Raw genomic sequence first — 18,226 nt, forward strand, 5'->3', positions numbered from 1 at the left:
GTCTAGAATTAAAGAGGATACACAAAAAAAAACATGCTCCCAAAACATAAGCTGAAATATAAACTCAGATTAACTAATGAACTAAACACCACTAACCCAAAATTACTACTCCAATCTGACATACTATTCTCTTTATCCAACAGCATTCCAAATTTTCAACAAATCCTTATGGACCACAATTGTAAATCGACCCAAAGGGGCTTCTCTGTCTTTGTATGTGTAGCTCTCACACACTATTCACACCTAATTCTCTTCGCCTAAGACCCAGCACACACTCGAAAGCGCTGTCTCCTTTATTCTGCCTCATCATCCCAGGAGGGCCAGACCCCCTCCTAATATCTTTCACACAGGACAGGAGTGCTTCTAATCCCTTTAGCTGTGTTTGACTAGCGTAGCCACAGCTGTCCTCCAGCGTGCGTATGTGATCTCTAACAGCTTCTGCTTGCAGTTACACCACTGCACATCTGAGTGTCTCTACATGTGTACAAACTGTAGTTATCTGTATCTGACGTACAGTCTTCAGTCTCCTATAACACAAACAGCAGTTCGTGTCTGTGTTCCATCAGTGATCGCACAATAGGAGGAAATGATGCCGATTGTCCAACTTTCAGTATCTGACACCACCAACCTCATACTGTGCTCCACCCAAACTTACCACAAAGAAAGAGAGAGAGAAGGTACAGAAGAGAGAGAGAGAAGGTACAGGAGAGAGAGAGAGAGAGAGAAAGAGAGAGAGAGAGAGAGAGAGAGAGAGAGAGAGAGAGAGAGAGAGAATTTAGAATTGTTAAATCTCTAAATGTTGTAAATGTTTTTGTTGCTTTACTGTGGCATTACTAAATATGCTCAATAAAGCAAAGAACGAAAGAAAGCAAGCAAGAAAGAAAGAAACAGAGACAGAGAGAGGAAGGGGGAGACAGAAAGAGAAGAAGATAAAGAGAGAGAAAAAGGGAAAGGTAGAGAGAGAAGGAGGGGAGAAGGAAAGAGAAAAAGGAGAGAGAAAGAGGATGGAGAAGCAAAAACAGAAAAGGAAAAGGAGAATAGGAAAGAAAGAGATAAAAAGGATGCAGCCACATATGCGTATTAATGTCATACACTCTGGGACATTAAGTGAACACCAAACCATAAGTTTTTATTCACATTATACATGTATACATGTAATACAGTATTCTGTTTTTGTTAAAACAAATTGTTATATGTATATATACACACACACACACACACACACACATATACGTGTGTGTGTGTGTGTGTGTGTGTGTGTGTGTGTTAGTGTGCGCGCTTTCACAATACAAATGTACAAATACAAAAAGAAGAAAGAAATGAGAGAGAGGAGAAAAGGGATTAAGAGTGTGTGAAAGAGAAAAAAGCAGAGAAACTCAGCAAGTGAGTGAGTGAGCGAGTGAGTGAAGGGGAAGCGCAGTGCTTGCTGTTTGTTATTTCACTGGGCTGCGCTGGGAACGGCTCAGCGGAAACAAGTGAAAACAAGGCCTAAAAAAAGAGGAGAGAGGATGTACAGATGTGGACAGCCAGCAGAACAGCGTGGAGCGTTTCCACCTAGGGGCCACAGCGGGGCCCCTAACGCAACAGCACAAAAACACTCATGGCTTCATGCACTTATCACTGATAAGGCTAAACACAGAAAAAGCCATACCACCTCGGCCTGCTCTGAGCACCGGTCAGCTGAGGATTATTTTTAGATTTAACTCCTTACAAGCCTGTTCCACATAGGAATGTGTATGCTTCCGTATTACAGGCCTGACAGGCCTGCTGAGGAACGATTCTAATTACACGTTCCTGAAAAGGCAAGTTTACGAGTCTGTCTGTCTGTACAAATTTTGCTTCCTAATTGATTCTTGTCCTGGCTGTACATTTATACAAAAAACTTTGGAATATAACTGTTAAATTATGTGGAGTGTCAAAAAACTTAACGGTTCTATAGAGGTCAAAAATGTAAAAAAATTCTAAGAGTGTAGTGAGAACCTCAAAACCAAACATCTACATTAAGGAGAGAGGAGGCTAAAATAAAGAGGTTGTTTAATTTCCTCTGAAGACTTGCCGCTCAGGGTGGAATCTGATATCATGAGAAGCAGAAAAACTCAGTTACTCTTTCTGCCTGGAGTCATGTGGAGTCAATATGGAGGAAAAGCATTGTAAAGCCTAAAGGCTGACCTAGACGCTGGCTCTACTGTAGGTCAGTTTGTGCCACATGGTCTAGTGGACCGTGGGAAGTCAGAGAAGCAGCTGATCAGCCAAAAAAACAGAAAGAGGAAATGTGGCAAAGACTCACAGGGTTTTATGTAAGAGTGCACTGATCTGATACTCAGGATCTGTATTGATCCGATACTGGCCAAAATCACTGGATCAGATATTGGAAGAAAAACTAAAATATAATCTGATCACTGAGGTATAGGCTACACTGAATGTTAAAACTATTACACAAAGCTGCACTTTAATTTCATTTTGAATGTCTGAATTGTGCTGGCCGATCAAAAATGCTGCTAAAAGTCCTATGTGTGAAAACAGTAAAACGAAAAACAGCAGTATTGCATAACTGAATCATGGGCTATGTATTTCTTCCTTTAGGGAAGTAGATATTGGTTTCACAGATTGAGCATTATGTTATTTAGATAGCTGGATTAAGAAAAGTGCATCTAGACAAATGTTTTATTAACAGCCAAGTTGTTTAAGAGAGGGGAAAAAGATTGGATTGGTTTTGGTATCTGCAAATACTTAAGGCTGCAGTATCAGTATTGAACGTAAAGTGGTATCAGAAAATTAAAGGCACAAACTGCGGAGTAAAGTCTGAAAAGATGAATCAGGAGTACTGACTAATTCATTCAGGACTTTAACCAACTTCACAGGGCTGTACGATATGGACAAAGGTCTCATATAACAAATATAATTTTTTATTGCTATTGATATACCTTGCAATGTACTAAAAGCATACTGGAAACCCTTCATATAATAGTTAAAGGACTTGCTTTGACAAGAAGGTGACACCTGACTAACAGGCAAACCAATCAATCACAGACCATTATTTTAGTACAACATATAGAGGTATGAAAACAGTGCTACATCAAAAACAGATCCATGTTAAACAAAAGTAGCATGAAACATGTTGGATATTTTGGTTACTTCCTAAGAACTGGTTCAAACTAAACACTTCAAAAACTTTTAAAGGCAGGATGCTGTGGTTTTTGTAAATCTAATGTGCTCTTAAAGGCTCATTGTTGTCATTGTGAGCATTTAGCTTGAAAAGTCCCCTCCTACCATCAGACTGATAAATATGGTGTATGGAAGTGCATGTGCAGAGCAGTGGAGATAGCCAGAGTTTAACTGGCAGAATTACGAAAGTTGTGGAATACGACACGTATCAGATGGTCAGCATACATCCGAGGCTGAAGCGGCTGTGGCTAGTCATGAGACTAGTAATAAGTCTGATCATGTGAATGCCTTAATTCATCAAACCACCTACAGAATCACTCAGCTGAAATAGATATCTGAGGTCAGGATGTTCACAGTACACAATGAAAAATGTAGTCATCTTTGCAATTCTGATTTCACAGAGGTTTGTAACATTCAAAGACTAATACTGTGATAATGACCACCAAACAATATATTCTGAGGCTCTATTACTGTACAGTCTTCATAATTTACAAAGCAGATGTATACTTGGGTACAGACTTATGGTTTTCCCCAAGCTGAAGGGGCATTTTGAGTTTATGTGAACAGTGAAAACATTTACCTTTATATATTCATATACATTTAAATACATATTTTGCATCTGTTATATTTGCTTATCATTTGGGCAGCAGTAATTAACTAATAAACATGTCTTAATAACTGGAAAGGGCAATTCTGTCCTTGTCTGAGCTATATAAGCCTCTCTTGGCCTCTCACTTGAGCCTGTGACTTGGTCATCTGTCTGTCTGAGTGCGTGGAGCTTGAATGAAGCTGTTGTGTGCCCTACTCCAGTCTCTGTCTCTGCTGCTTATTGTCCACAGTGTTGGCAGGGCAGAACACAGAAAGAGGCCTCTACATACCCCAGCAGCTGGACCAGCACAGAGAGAGCAAGTGAACGAGAGAGCGCAAGAGAGGGAGGGGACAGGTACAAAGTAGTGCTTGTTCTACCTCTCCTTTCTCATCTTTTTCAAACTCAAGTGGTCTTGCACATTCTATATATTAGTTCTGGCCATTTATCAGCTGTATATCTTTCTCAGTCCGATTTAGCTTGCTTGTCTGACTATCTTCTCTGAAGTCACCCTACAGTTAAATAGTGTTTTCTTTGGGCTAGATGAACATACAAACACAGCAGTTGCAACATCTATGGTGGAGAGGATTCTCACTGGGAAGGGAGGCTGCGATTTGAAAGGCGGATGGGGGAGCTAAAAAAAAGGAAAGGCTTGCGAGAAAAGGAGAGGAGAGGGGAGGGTGAGAGAGAAAAGGACAGGGGAAATGAGTAGAAGAGAGAAGCGCTCCTAGTCAGTATGTCATATGCTGAGGAACAAAAAGGTGTGGACAGGCAGAGCTGGGGTTACAGATAGTTTAAATGAGGAAGGGTCCACACCGAAGGGAAAAAACAGACTTAAGGAAAATTATGTGGGTTGTGCTATTCATAAGGGACTGAGGTTAAGTATTGGACTATTCCCCATGATGCTAGATAAACCACCCTGTCAATACTGCTTAAGACCAGGCCTTACTCAATTAAAAACATTAAAAAAATGAGAAATCTACTAAAATTTACCTTCTCAATGGCTTGGCAATAATCTGCATGTAGTTTGCATGATGATAATGCATATTTTAAATACTCCTACTGAAACATGTATGGATATTGCTTATTTTGATGTGCTGTTTTTATAAAGTCTTTTAAAGGCTTCCTATTTGATCTTTTTGCAATAATTGTGTTCTTTTTTGTATTTTGAAGTCTTGAGAATGCTCTGTGTGGATTGCGATGGCTATGTTAGGCCATTTTTATTTTCTGGTGGTGTAGAATACTTATTCCCTTTTCGGGCAAGCACAGCACACTACACAAGAGTCTTTGGGCAAGACTCCTAACACTACATTTGCCTACCTCTGTAACACAATTACACTGTATGTCGCTCTGAATAAGAAAGTAAGCAATAAGTAAACAGTTGGCCTTTGTAATGCTGATATTTTTAATTTATCATCAAAATAATCAGTGGACTACTCAATTACTAACAAAACCAATAGTGACAGCCCTACTGCAGACATTTCCCAGTACTTACTGACTCTGCTGTATATTAAAGTCATGAAGCTAATAGCCAGCTGTAAACTACAATGACCACATAAGTTGTAATTACAAGTGCGGTATCATATTCGGCCGCATTCACCCTATAATCAACCCGCAGAATGGAAAAAGCAATAAGATGGACTGCATGCACAACAAACCACAGCTGCCTTCCATTCCACTCCATGGCTGTCCAGTTCTGCACAGGCTTATTTGAGGTGCTTGCCCCTTAATGAGGTTAAAGGTCAACCTCTCGCCGGAGTTCAGGTTTGAAGAAACAAGAGCATCTTTTCTTTAGCTGACCATGAAAGCGCCCTCTATAGTGCTAAAAGACCCTCTTTGTGAGTGTGAGAAGGAGAGAGATATCAACCTATCACTGTACATTCAAAAAGCCCCTCCATCCAACCCCCCCACTGTCTCTCTCGCTCTCTCTTCTGAAGAAGCAATTATGTGGGAATTTACAATCCTTCTTCTCAAAAAAAAAAAAATCCCCATGGTCTAAAAGAAAAGAAAGAAAAACCCTTCCTTTCAGTGTGGTGTGTGTGCACACACGCTTTCTCTTTCTCCAAGGAAAGAGGAGAGAGGAGGAAAAAAAAAGGTGGAGGAAAGAAAAGCACAAGTCCCTCTCTGTCAAGCGGCAGGGACAGAGTGGTATTGTTAAGACCCCCTCCACCCCCTTCACACACACACACACACACACTCACCCCTCCTTCCCTCTGAATCACATGAAAACAAACGCGTTTATTGAGAGGCGCTCGGACATCTTTGATTAGAGCCGGTGACTCAGCAGAGACGGAGAGAGAGAGATGGAGTGAGGAGGGGAAAGAAGGGAGGACCGAAGGAAGAAAGAAGGATTTTCAGGCAGTGTTGAAAGGAGAGAGGGGACAGGGGTCTTACCTCGTGGTCTGGTATCTCTGAGGACAGAGCCTGTTCCAGCACTGTCCCTGTCAGATAGGTCCAGCAGCGGGCAGTATTGGCAAGGTTATAACCGCCTGTGTGCGTGAGTGTGTGTGTGTGTGTATGAGAGAGAGAGAGAGAGAGAGAGAGAGAGAGAGAGAGAGAGAGAGAGAGAGAGAGAGAGAGAGAATGAATCTCAGCAAAGGGCTTCATTGTACTGCTGTAATTACTACCTTTCATCCAGTGCTTGGCCAGGCAGGTCTTGAGTTCAGAGCTCATTTCAAAATGGGCTAAAATCACAAAGTTTACCTCCTTTACCCCCCTCCATTAACTACACACTAATAAACTTTTTGGCCTGGGCTACTGCCTGGCAACAGGAACAAGAGAGGACCTCAGCAGGCATGGACAAAAACACTCAGCGTCTTTGACAAGAGCTTGTCAGTGTCTTTTGTTACACTTGAAGACAGCAATCTACTTGGAAGCATGACAACACTGCTAGAAAATGTGCTTATTTAGACTCCCAGTTGACAACATATACACACACATTTGTGCACATACACAAACACACACCTCCTCCTAGCAGCAGCGTAGGTAGCTCCCACTCCAGAACATGGCTCAGACACTTGCCCACCCCAACAGGAGTCATGTTGAAGGAGCACATGGGGTCACCGGCCATGGTGTCGGCACCTAACTGCATCACGACAGCTTCTGGATTAAACACCGCTTTCACTTCCTGCATGACGCTGTCAAAAGGACGAGGAGAATTATGAGACATAAGAGACATAAATTACTGATTTTATGGAACTAAAAATTTCAATAAACAGTCATATCAGTCCAAAGCAGGGTTGTCATGACACCAGAAATTTGATATCGATACCAAGAGGAGTATGACAATGCTTGACACCAAATGATAATATGGCAAAATGTAAAACACTCATCACTCTCTGAACACCAAATGTTCACTAGATTAAACTCAGAGGAATGCTACATTTTTACAGCTTAATTAACATGTTCTTTTTTCAATTCAGTATCCTTATCAAGGCAAAACTTTTCAAATGCAGAAAAATACCACATCAATCTGGTGCTACTTAATTAGATGTTCTATAATTAAATTTCAAAAGTATTGAAAGTATTCCAAGTTGTAGCACTGAATTATTCGCTAAACAGCAGTATTGAAAAAGTACTGATCTTTTGATACTTCTGGTCTGCAATTCTAGTCCATACAATTTAATATGGTCAAAAAATTGAAACAAACCCAAACATTTTAGTTAAATTGTGCTTTACTGACTCATATGCTTGTCAGTTGTCAACTGTAAATGTTATCCATGACTATGTTTTGTATCCAAATTCACCCTGTTTTGCTGTAATAGAAGTGAGGAGATGGTAACCATAAGGTTAGCAGTCTTAATAAAGGCATATGAGCATGAAGCCACAAAATCCTTAGAAATAACATCATACCATAAAAAAAAAACAAGCCACTATTTATTCTGACTTTTTGGTGATATTGATATCAACCAATATTCTTGGCCAACTGATATACTGGTCATGCATTAAAGAGAATGAGAAAATCTCAGTGAGGTTGTCACACAAACAGCTAAATTGAAACTTCTTTAAGAACAACAAACGCACAATAACACATGGACCAAGGGCGAACATCTGATGGAAGAAATGAAGGTGAAGGTGAGAAGCAGACCTGGTAAAGACCTGGAGGTAGCGGTCATCTCTGATTCCATCTTCCAGAGGCACATTGACAGCATACCAGCGGCCCTTCCCCAGTCCTGTGTCACTCACATCACCTGTACCTGTCAAATAGCAGGTGGTTGGCAATAGAGCTGGATGTCATTAAAAACTTTTGCATAGCAATACTGATACCCTGACTCTGATACCGATTCTTTTTCATCATCATCATCATCGTTAACCGCTTAGTCCAGATAGGGTCGCGGTAGCAGTTGGGAGAGCAGAGAATCCCAGATGACCCTGTCCCCCGCAACTTCCTTCAGCTCATTCCCGGGGACCCCAAGCCGCTCCCAGGCCAACTTGGAGATATAATCCCTCCAGCGGGTCCTAGGACGACCCCGGGGTCTTATTCTGGTAGGCCGTGCCTGGTACACCCCCACCGGGAGGCGTCCAGGGGGCATCTGGATCAGATGCCCGAACCACCTCAGCTGGCTCCTCTCAATGCGGAGGAGTAGCGGCTCTACTCCGAGCTCCTCCCGGATGGCCGAGCTCCTCATCCTATCAAATAGAGTGTAGCCCGCCACCCTGCGAAGAAAGCTCATTTCCGCCGCTTGTAATCGCAATCTCACTCTTTCGGTCATTACCCACAGCTCATGACCATAGGTGAGGGTCGGGATGTAGACCGATCGGTAAACAGAGAGCTTCGCCTTATGGCTCAGCTCCCTCTTCACCAGTACAGTCCGGTACAGCGACCGCATTACTGCTGCCGCTTGTCCCAGCCTGCGGTCGATCTCACAATCCTTCTTCCCATCACTCGTGAAAAAGACCTCGAGATACTTAAACTCCTCCACCTGGGGCAAGTCCTTTCCCCTTACCCGGAGTGGGCATACCATCCTTTTCCGGGCTAAGACCATGCTAAGACCATGGACTCAGACTTGGAGGACCGATTCTTTTTCCAGTACATTATTTTAAATACAATACATATTGCGTTAAAAGTCATAGATTGCAATCAATTGCCGAGTAATCAGGAGGAGCACCATGCAGAATTTAAGAAGCACTGACATTACTAACATTCTTATGACTTCTAATTTAGATTTAGCCAGTCAACAGTCTAGATTTTGCTGACCGATTAATAAAGTATTCAAATTTGACATCGAATTCCACAGAATTTTTCAATACTTGGCAGTACTTAAGTAAATTAGTCGGTACCATAAACATATTGAATTTCGATAACCAGTCCTAGTAAGCAACACTCTAAAACCGCACCTTCAGTTCCTGACATGTGTTAACCTGAGTATAACGCTACTCCCTATAAAACTCACCTATAAAATTTAAAATAATTGACAGCTTCTTGCCTGCAATGGCTGCATAATCAATGGTGTTTAATGGGGAATAGCCGTTCTCTCAGACCATGTACTTTCTAGTAAAAATCCAGAAGCACTGGTAGCTGTTTATAACCAAAAAATCTCAGACCATATAAATTATTTTTATTTTAACATATAAGCTCAACAGCTAAAATGTGGTCTTTACATGGATCTGCCCCCTTTGCACACTATTCTCCTCAAGTCAGCAAAGCCATTGTCTCCACTATCGGATTGGTAATCAGACTCTATGGGCACTGATGTGGAGTTGGCTGCTCAGGGTTTGGCATCGGTTGAAACATGGCTGTCAATTAAGTGAATTAAAAAAGGCAGGCTGGTCTGCACTGAGGCAAAGAGGCATGCTGAACCAACCTGGGAAGAAGCCAGGAGAGAACTTGTGCAGAGACACGGTCATCACTTTGGAAGTGAAGCTGAAGGCATCTTCCACACCTGTAGATAAGACCATAGATCAGATAGCATCATTATAAGCAATATAAAGATCCCTATTCATCAAAATATATATAGTAAAGGCACTATGAGCTTTGTTTATTGGACACAGATTACATAATTTAACCACTTAACCAGTTCAAAACCAAACATGACATGTCTACTGTATGAAATTTGGCATGTATGAGACACTGACTCAAAATAATTTACACTTGAACAAGACTGTAGACATAACAGTGATATTTTTACGGCTTTTATTTTAATGATTACCATCTCCATGATGAAGATCCACATCCACATAAAGTACCCGCTCATACTTCTCTCGCAGTTTGAGGATGCCCAGAACAGCATCGTTCACATAGCAGAAGCCTGACGCCTCATCCCTTCAAACACAAACACACACAGCATTGTTTAGCACTGGGTACTTTGCATTATATTAGACTCATAACTCAGATTTTTCTTTGGCTTGCAAGACAACACAAACATTTCCACTTACTTATTTAACACTGTGGATGAAGCTGCCTTATCCAAATACTCAGTGTAGCCTGATCCATTTTAAAACATCGCAGAAATACACTAAGATGTTTTTGAGTATTTTAAATATTTATATTATAATTTCTGAAAGACCACTGAATTAAGTCTGTCACTGGCATATTCCACACAACCCTTTCAAAAGCTAAGAATTACATTGTTTAATAAACAAATCCACAGCTATATGAACAAAAATGGTCGAATTACATGTTTTGTTAATTTTCTAAGTGAAAAACACTATACTTTTAAATATATTTTAGAGCATAGATTCTTTTATTTGCTGAATTTAGCAGAAAAACAACATACTAAATGTGCCATAACCTTTGTATAAGCTACATTTTACATTTTCTTTGTTTCCTCAATATTTTAAATCCAGCAAATAAACAGTAATTGGGCATTAAAATGTGCAGAAATGTGTTCTGTAGATGATGTGTTAACTTTGTTTGGACAAATGTTTATTACATCTGAATCCATTTGAATGTGTTTTCTATTTGCAAATCAGCAAATCATATGTACTGTGTCGCACAGCCTTAAAAATTAAAAACTTAAAAGTTAATTTTGAGCATCAAAGTAATCTACTACTGCAGAAAACAGGCAGTTTTGCTATGAGGCTATCAGGAACTTTCTAATCTGGTGACTCAGTGATTGTTTTAAAGGTTGACAAAACAGGCTTGCTGAGTCCTCTTACTTCTTGGCATGATGCCAGCCTCCTGCCCAGTTGATGGCCACTTCACACTTTCCATCCACCAGACACTGGGCAGCAGTCAGAGTGGCTCCACCAACAGCCGCTGCATAATCAAATATACCCTCCACTACCGGGCAATCATACCCTAGGGAGTGATGGACAAAAAGAAAGCAAAGAACTGCATTAAGGAAAAAATCTGGCAACTGAACTGCCTCCTACACTATAAGATAAAAACTTCCAAAATAGTCTGAAGTATTTGTATGTCAGATGCTTAAAGCATACATGGCTGATATCCAACATAAAGGCAAGCTGTGACCATGCTGATGGACTTGAACTGAAGCTGAACTGACTTTCATAGAAGCTTTGGACCTACACTGCCCTCTGGTGTCTGAAAGTGAGTATTGCATACAATAATATGACGCACATGGCTTGACATGATGCACATGTACATTGTCAGTTTTTTTTCACAATTCTCACCTGAAACCAGTTTCGCTACTTTTATTTAAGTCTTAAGAGTTAAGAGTCCAGTCTAAGAAATCTGCCTCCTGAGAGTGAACCTGACAGCTAGGATTAAAGCTCAAATGCCAGTCGTGCAATTCACTATTTGACATAGATATGGCAATGCAAAATGTCACAAATAGTTGCTAAAGCAAATAAAATGATTGGTATTAATCAGTTACTGAACATCAAAGTCTTCGTCCACTCTCTGGCTCTCCAACTGCTTTTGAACAACTTGAACAATTTGGAAACTCTCACATCTAATAACTCAATTTATTATGATGAAACTGATCGCAAAATTAATTTCACGTCAGCCTTACTTGCACTTCATTGGCTTACTAATGTTTACTACTAGTAGTACTACTACTACTAGTGTTCACATACACACACACACACACACACACACACATACATACATACATATACATATATATATATATATATATATATATATATATATGTATACATACATACATATGTTGTTGTTCTGTAGTTTTTGTTGTTTTTCTATGAGTATTGACAAGGAGGACATTCACTTCATGATGCATTCCTACATGCATCCCACCATAATAAATAGTGGTTTTGCAGTACACAGTCACCATTTCAGAAGTACTCAAAAAGTTTACACATGCAGTGACTCTTACCCAGTCCGAAATCAGCAGACTGAGGGTCATCATTGTCTCCGTTCTGACTGATCTTGTGGAGATGCTCTAGGTAGGAGTGCGTGTGGAACACTGCCATCTCCTCCATTGTAGCCACATGAGGCTTGACCACCCTGCAATGGTATTGGGTTTCATTTCAGAATATCTCTCAACCATTACCTACATTACTCACCAAACATGTCTCACGTTTGGAGGGGTACAATGCTTAAAGAAGAGTACTTGACAGCAATCCTCTTGGTCATAAAGTAACAATGGTGACCTTAGTGGTGGTTTCTCATAATTTGGCAGTCTAGTGAGCATCAAAAAGATACAGTCCAGAGAAACTGTTGTAAATTTGGAGGAAGGTGCACACCTCATGTACTGTAATAAGCCGTAGGCTTCAACAAGGGAATGCACCATACTTGCCTGGAAAGGTAAACACAGAAGAACAACGTTATGTTTTCAAAGGTGTTACTAAAAAAACACAAAAGGCACGTCGGTTTCAGTACCGCCCGTACACTCTTTATGTCAAAATCTACATCTTCCTATAAGTAGCAGCAGAAAGCCCTGAAAGCGCAAACACAGCTGAGCGTTCAGCTCGAGTACAGAGATGCTGCTCCAGTCAGTCAGTGAACTCACCCGGTTCGGCACTTTCGATAAGGAGTCACACGTCTCAACATAGTCCGAACTGTAAATGTACACCACTCTGCGCTTACTGACTTCTCCATCATTAGAGTCGCCTCTGTCACACATTTAAAACCGTACAGTTAAAAGCAGTAAATCAAGGAAACAAATACATGTAAGGCTCTCGGTACCCTGAGGTTTTTAAAACGAACACAGGCTCAGTGTCACTGACTTCCGGTAGCTACACACTGAATTTCACAATAAAAGCATTTTTCTCACATTGAAAAAGCGAAATGAACCTACTTTCATTAAAGATGATTGACATATTCAAAATGTAACTTACTTTTTACAAGAAAAACGTTTTCAAACACGTTTTTCAAAATAGTTATGTAAGTTTTTTATTGTGTATTAATGTTGGAACACAAAAACATAAACAAAAACAAAATAACTCTCTTCAGGCCTGTCGACAGTCTCAAATCAGATTTTTCTTTTTTTTTGATATAGCATGTTTACTAACAACTTGTGCTATTTCAAACATCATTCAAAGCGTTGAATCAGAGTACGTTCAGCGTAATGTCCATGGCCGATTTTTTCATACTCTTGTTTTGTTTTTTCCTCAGACCGTCATGTCTACAACGCGCATGCGCAATGTCGACAGGCTCTCTGGTGCCGAGCCGTGTCGATGTGGCTGTGATGTCAGGTTTTCAGCGCTGAGCCTGAAACTAAATGCAGACATAATGAAAGTTTCAGCCTTATTTCTGTTTTTTCTGTTTATCCTTGCTGCAGCAGACCAGGACGAGCGGCTTCCTAATAAATGTGAAGGTAAGTTACTTTTGAGCTCAGTAGGAGTTGGGCTTCCACAGTTGTGCTGACTGATGTGGATGATATGTGATAGTTTCTAATACAGAACATTTAAAAGTGAATATCTTTTTCAGTTTGATACGCGTACTGTTCGTGTAAAAATAACTTTCAGTAGTTCTTATAGTAAAGTCAGGGTGTCTGGGGCCTCCCTTCTGACTTTTATCTATTCTCTACTTCTGTACTTGCAATCCTGAATTTTTATATTACATTTTAAATTCTTTCTGCCTAAAGGGGGCGTCCCGACCTCAAACTAGCATTTAGTATGTTATTTGTTATGTACTGTAGTATTCTCCAGTGCATCACTGCGTCTCTCAGCCTCACTGGTTGACAGAATTTACGGTTTTGTTCTCATGTTTTCTTCCGTCAGTGTTCTTTCACTACAATACCCATGATGCATTACGCAAATACTTAACACACTCTTTGGGAATCTCTGTGCTGCTTAACAAATCCTGACTGCTAGCCACAGAACTAGAGGCTGCTAAATACTGTATTCTGTCTCTAATCTGTGTTCCTAGCTTACATATGTGATGTAGCATTAACCTCAGTGGTTGTCAAACCGTTTTCTTTGTTAAATGAATAACTTAGCTAGCGACAAAAAATTAAAATAATAGTAATAATAAAAAACAAACACCCCACCCCTGACTAACCATCCCAAAGCACTTCAAGTCTTTCAGAATTTCTTTCATATTCAAGATACATCATCAGAAAGGAGGTTTTCCTAATCTTTAAACCAGAATTGTTCTAGAGACTACCGTGGCACCACATAAGAGGCTAGTGGGCACGTGCTTAAATTTGTAATCTGTCCCTTTTAGTTATTGTTTAGGATCATTTTACATTTTGGGATATATACACCACAGAAATTATGAAAAGGTGCTTTGCATGTAGTTTTTCATATATTTTTATTTTTTATCTTAGTCTAGTTGTGGTAAATTACTCAACGCCATTTACACTCCTTCGTTATATATTTTTGGGCAGTGTGCAAGTTCTTGACAGTAGAGCTTCAGGCAGTTCTGGAAAAGAGTGGCCGCTCCAAAGAGGTCCTGGAGATTGGAGAGGTGCTGGACACTGGAAAACGCAGACGCAAAATCAAGTATAACACCTCGTAAGTGGCGGGACGTTATGGAGAAATAGGATGGGCCAAGGATAATTGGTTGGATGTAACACAGTAGAGACTGGAATTGTAAAAAGATTGAATTAACTTTAGATATGCGTGGTGTGGTTATTATTGATCAAACTTCGAATGTTTTTTTTTTTTAAGGGAAACACGATTGACAGAAGCTGTGGACAATATCTGTGAAGGGATACTGCAGTACAGCGTCCATGCTGAGAGACCTGGGAGCCTCCGATATGCCAAGGTTGTTTACTACAACACTAGTCAGCCCGTTCCTTTTCTGTATTTTGAGTACTTTAGTATTTGAGCAACTTTTCACAGCAGCCATAAATGCAATTTCCGCCCATTTGAAAGATCCCTCGGTTTTAAATTGTGCATTTTTTCTTCACTAATGTTGATGGAATGTAGTTTAATGGAAGTATTTATGATTTACAAAAGCAGAAGTGAAATAGATCCTTCTCTTTCACGTCTCATTGCTCACTAGCAGCTCAACACAGAGTCACAACATTTCACACACAGAAAGCCAACATTGTCCTAGTTAATCAGATGACAGAGATATGGCAAAAAATATATTTCATTTGATTATATTAATTAAAATATCTGAGTCCATTTCCATTCTGGCAGTGGAATGGCCACTAGGATGCCTGCGGAAAAGAGGCTGCAAGCCTTTCAGTCAAAGCATGTAATCAGAAATTAAATTGGATGTTTAGGCTATTCTTGTTTTGGTATTGTAGTAGTTTGAGCATCATTGTGAATGGGTGTGTGTTTCAGGGCACCAGTCAGACCATGAGCACACTGAAGCACTTGGTTAATAAGGGAGTAAAGGTAGAGCTTGGTATCCCCTATGAGCTCTGGGATGAGCCAACAGTGGAGGTGGCAGACATGAAGAGACAGGTAACAACCATCTGCGGCATATAGGTGTGCACTGTGTTTGTTCATACGTGTTATTTTTGTCTATGGAATGTGAGGATGTGGTTCAGGATAGTCTGTCCGGTTTTGTAACCCATAGCACATGTAAAGTAAACTGTGATCTTAAAAAAATACATGGAGATAGTACATGTTTCTTGGTGGAACTGTATATATTTCAATGTAAATCATGCTTGAAGAGTTTGAGGAGGTGAGACGTATGTTTATTTGTCTTAGTAATACACACTATTATGTTTCAGTGTGAAACTATGTTGGAAGAATATGAGGAGGTGGTAGAGGACTGGTACTTTAACCATCAGGAGGAAAGACTGGAGAAGTTCCTTTGTGAGGCCCATGTCCTGAAAAACTCGGACTCCGGTGAGGGCATTACACTCAAACGCTCTATCTGTACTGAAGGAGAAGAATCTTCCTAAAACAATTTATTCATAGACACAGCCAAGGGAGATTCAAGGATTTTGCCGTTTGAGGGGCTCAGTCCCCAAAGAGAATGTGGGATGTGAAAAAAACAGAAATACTTAAACAGCTGGATGCAATTGGGCATTGAAATTAAGCATATTTGTGTAACTGGAGAAAACAAAACAACTTGTTTCTTTTAAAACATTAGACTGATTGCTGATTAATAGATGTGGATTGTTCTTTTTGGGAGAGGTGCACTTTATGCTCTGCTTTTATGTCCCACACACTTCACAATTAATGCATGCTGTGGAGCACTCTGGGCACCATTTCAGAGAGAATGCATGAATAAATGTTGTTTATTATTAAAAGTTTGAAAAATATTGAGGAAAAATGCATTTATTTCTTAAAAATTAGATGTGTCATGAACATTTATAGAGCACTTCTGTGTTTAAGTAAATGACGTGTCAGTGAATCAACTTTTTTCCCTGATGATGACTAATTGACTTGTTGACTAATTGTTGCAACTCTAAGCTGAATTCAGTGTCAAACTGCACTTGCTCAGACACACAGATTCATATTCGCAGGACACTTTTGTTATTTGTTTAGTCTACTTTTTCATTCTTTTTCAGAATGCCTGAAGGAGGTATGGAAAGGTGACCTGGGGATTAAAGGATCTGCAGAGGAGTCTAAGAGTGACGGCGGGAGTGAGGGAGAAGGACAAACACATGACGCCGGAGAACTCTGACAACAGAAACATGGCAGACAAATTTAAACACTTGGTCTTCCTGCTAGAATATGTCCTGAGGAAGAAGAGTGATCGAACTGACTGTGATTAAAAAAAAACAAGAAACATATCTTGTCTTCCTCTAGTCAATACACTACATGGATAATTCAAGTTACTTCCAGAAGTTTCTAAAGTGCCTTCCTGTCTGCTTGGTTTCTTATTCCAAGCCAGCAGTCTGAATCAGCATCCTCAAGCAATAAGAAACTGTGAGCATGTTATATTCAGTACCAGTCTTCTCTTTTGTAATGGAGAGACACTGTACCTTGAGAACCTGAATCACTTTATCTTGTCTGGCAGTGTGAGGCCAATCTGTAGTTACACACTGCCAATACTTTGCAACCTTTAATGTCCTAGTTTACTTACTTACTGAAGTATTCTGTAATCTAGGACAATAAAAGGGAATTGCACAGATTTTTGAAACATAATTCAATGGTTAAGATATAAACTGTGGCATTAAGAGGGGTTTGACATGAAATGTGCCATCCTTGAAAAATTTATGCAGAGTCAATACACAGTTACAAAATTATTCACAGCGGTGATGATAGGAACCAGACATCCAAAGTGCCTCGAAAACGTATTAAATGAAATAGTTAGAAATACATTGCCTCATGCCTGAGAGATTACATTTTAGAGTAGTTTTGAGAAGGTTCACACATGTAGGTTCACTGGTTGTTTGGGTAGTAAATAAAATGGCTGTATTTGCATTGTAGGCATTATGACCCCTGCTTCCTATCACCACCGCTGGAAAGAAAATCTCTATCAGTAAGTTTCTCTACAATGAACCATTTTGCATCAAACCACCCTAAATGATTTTGTTTACATGTCGATGACTATTATGCAGAACTGTAGAAAAATCTGTGGAGTTTCAACTTTGTCCTAATTTACAGAATGGGTGTTTTTATGCAGTGCTGCCATTGATGGTGAAGACTAAATGCTGAAGACTACAGCTAAATGGTGTAAATGTAAGACACTCCATGCATTGTGCCTTTATGCTAGACTGCCTCAGTGTTATGTGGGAGGACAGACTCTGACACTAGTGTGCTTAATCCAGCAGTAATGAGGATTTGTAACTCTAACACGGTGTTATATGAGCACGTTACATTAGTATTTATCTTTCTTGTTCGTTTTGTTTTTGTTTTTTTTTTGAAAGCATATGGTTTGAGTGACTCAGTATTTAAATGCTATCAACTTAGTGTTTCAATGCAATATGACATTTTAGTAACTGCAGTATGTACATTTTATGACTATGAAATAAAATATTTTTATTCATGTGTTTGGTTTGATTTTTTGAATTCCAACTTTAACGTTTCTTTTTATTTTCAGTCCAACATCAACGCTTGCCCTCTTCTATGTGAGGAAGTGGTTTACTTCATAGAATGCCAAAAAAAAGTCCATTTCAGGTGAATCTCATTGGCTGTTCTTTGCACCTTATAGAATCCCTCTCCTCATTGGCTAAGACTCTTCACTCCTCTGAATGATCTTTAGAAAAGCCACACCTTTCAGAATGTAGCTCCAGCAAAGCCTTCAGTAAAATGAAA

General features: G+C 39.9%; 2 protein-coding genes across 2 annotated transcripts in view; one reads left to right on the forward strand and one right to left on the reverse strand.

Annotated features, from left to right (window-relative positions):
* hdac8 (histone deacetylase 8) overlaps positions 1–12,841 on the reverse strand; it is a 28,236-nt gene extending 15,395 nt beyond the window's left edge. Inside the window, exons 1-9 of the mRNA XM_036597470.1 lie at positions 12,625–12,841; positions 12,359–12,411; positions 11,989–12,119; positions 10,850–10,991; positions 9,901–10,013; positions 9,556–9,633; positions 7,839–7,947; positions 6,716–6,888; positions 6,146–6,240 (exon numbers count right to left, since the gene is read on the reverse strand). Coding sequence (XP_036453363.1) covers positions 6,146–6,240; positions 6,716–6,888; positions 7,839–7,947; positions 9,556–9,633; positions 9,901–10,013; positions 10,850–10,991; positions 11,989–12,119; positions 12,359–12,411; positions 12,625–12,738 — 1,008 coding nt within the window. The 5' untranslated portion in view covers positions 12,739–12,841. The remainder of the gene's footprint in view (positions 1–6,145; positions 6,241–6,715; positions 6,889–7,838; positions 7,948–9,555; positions 9,634–9,900; positions 10,014–10,849; positions 10,992–11,988; positions 12,120–12,358; positions 12,412–12,624) is intronic.
* A 429-nt stretch (positions 12,842–13,270) lies between these two features.
* Positions 13,271–17,957, forward strand: cnpy4 (canopy FGF signaling regulator 4). The gene is made up of 6 exons (XM_036597686.1): positions 13,271–13,431; positions 14,446–14,572; positions 14,729–14,825; positions 15,353–15,475; positions 15,748–15,865; positions 16,534–17,957. The coding sequence occupies exons 1-6, from the start codon at positions 13,347–13,349 to the stop codon at positions 16,647–16,649; spliced, it is 666 nt and encodes a 221-aa protein (XP_036453579.1). The 5' UTR covers positions 13,271–13,346; the 3' UTR covers positions 16,650–17,957.
* The last annotated feature ends 269 nt before the right edge of the window (positions 17,958–18,226 follow it).

This window comes from Colossoma macropomum, unplaced genomic scaffold (genome assembly GCF_904425465.1).
Source record: "Colossoma macropomum unplaced genomic scaffold, Colossoma_macropomum, whole genome shotgun sequence".
NCBI classification, from domain to species: domain Eukaryota; kingdom Metazoa; phylum Chordata; class Actinopteri; order Characiformes; family Serrasalmidae; genus Colossoma; species Colossoma macropomum.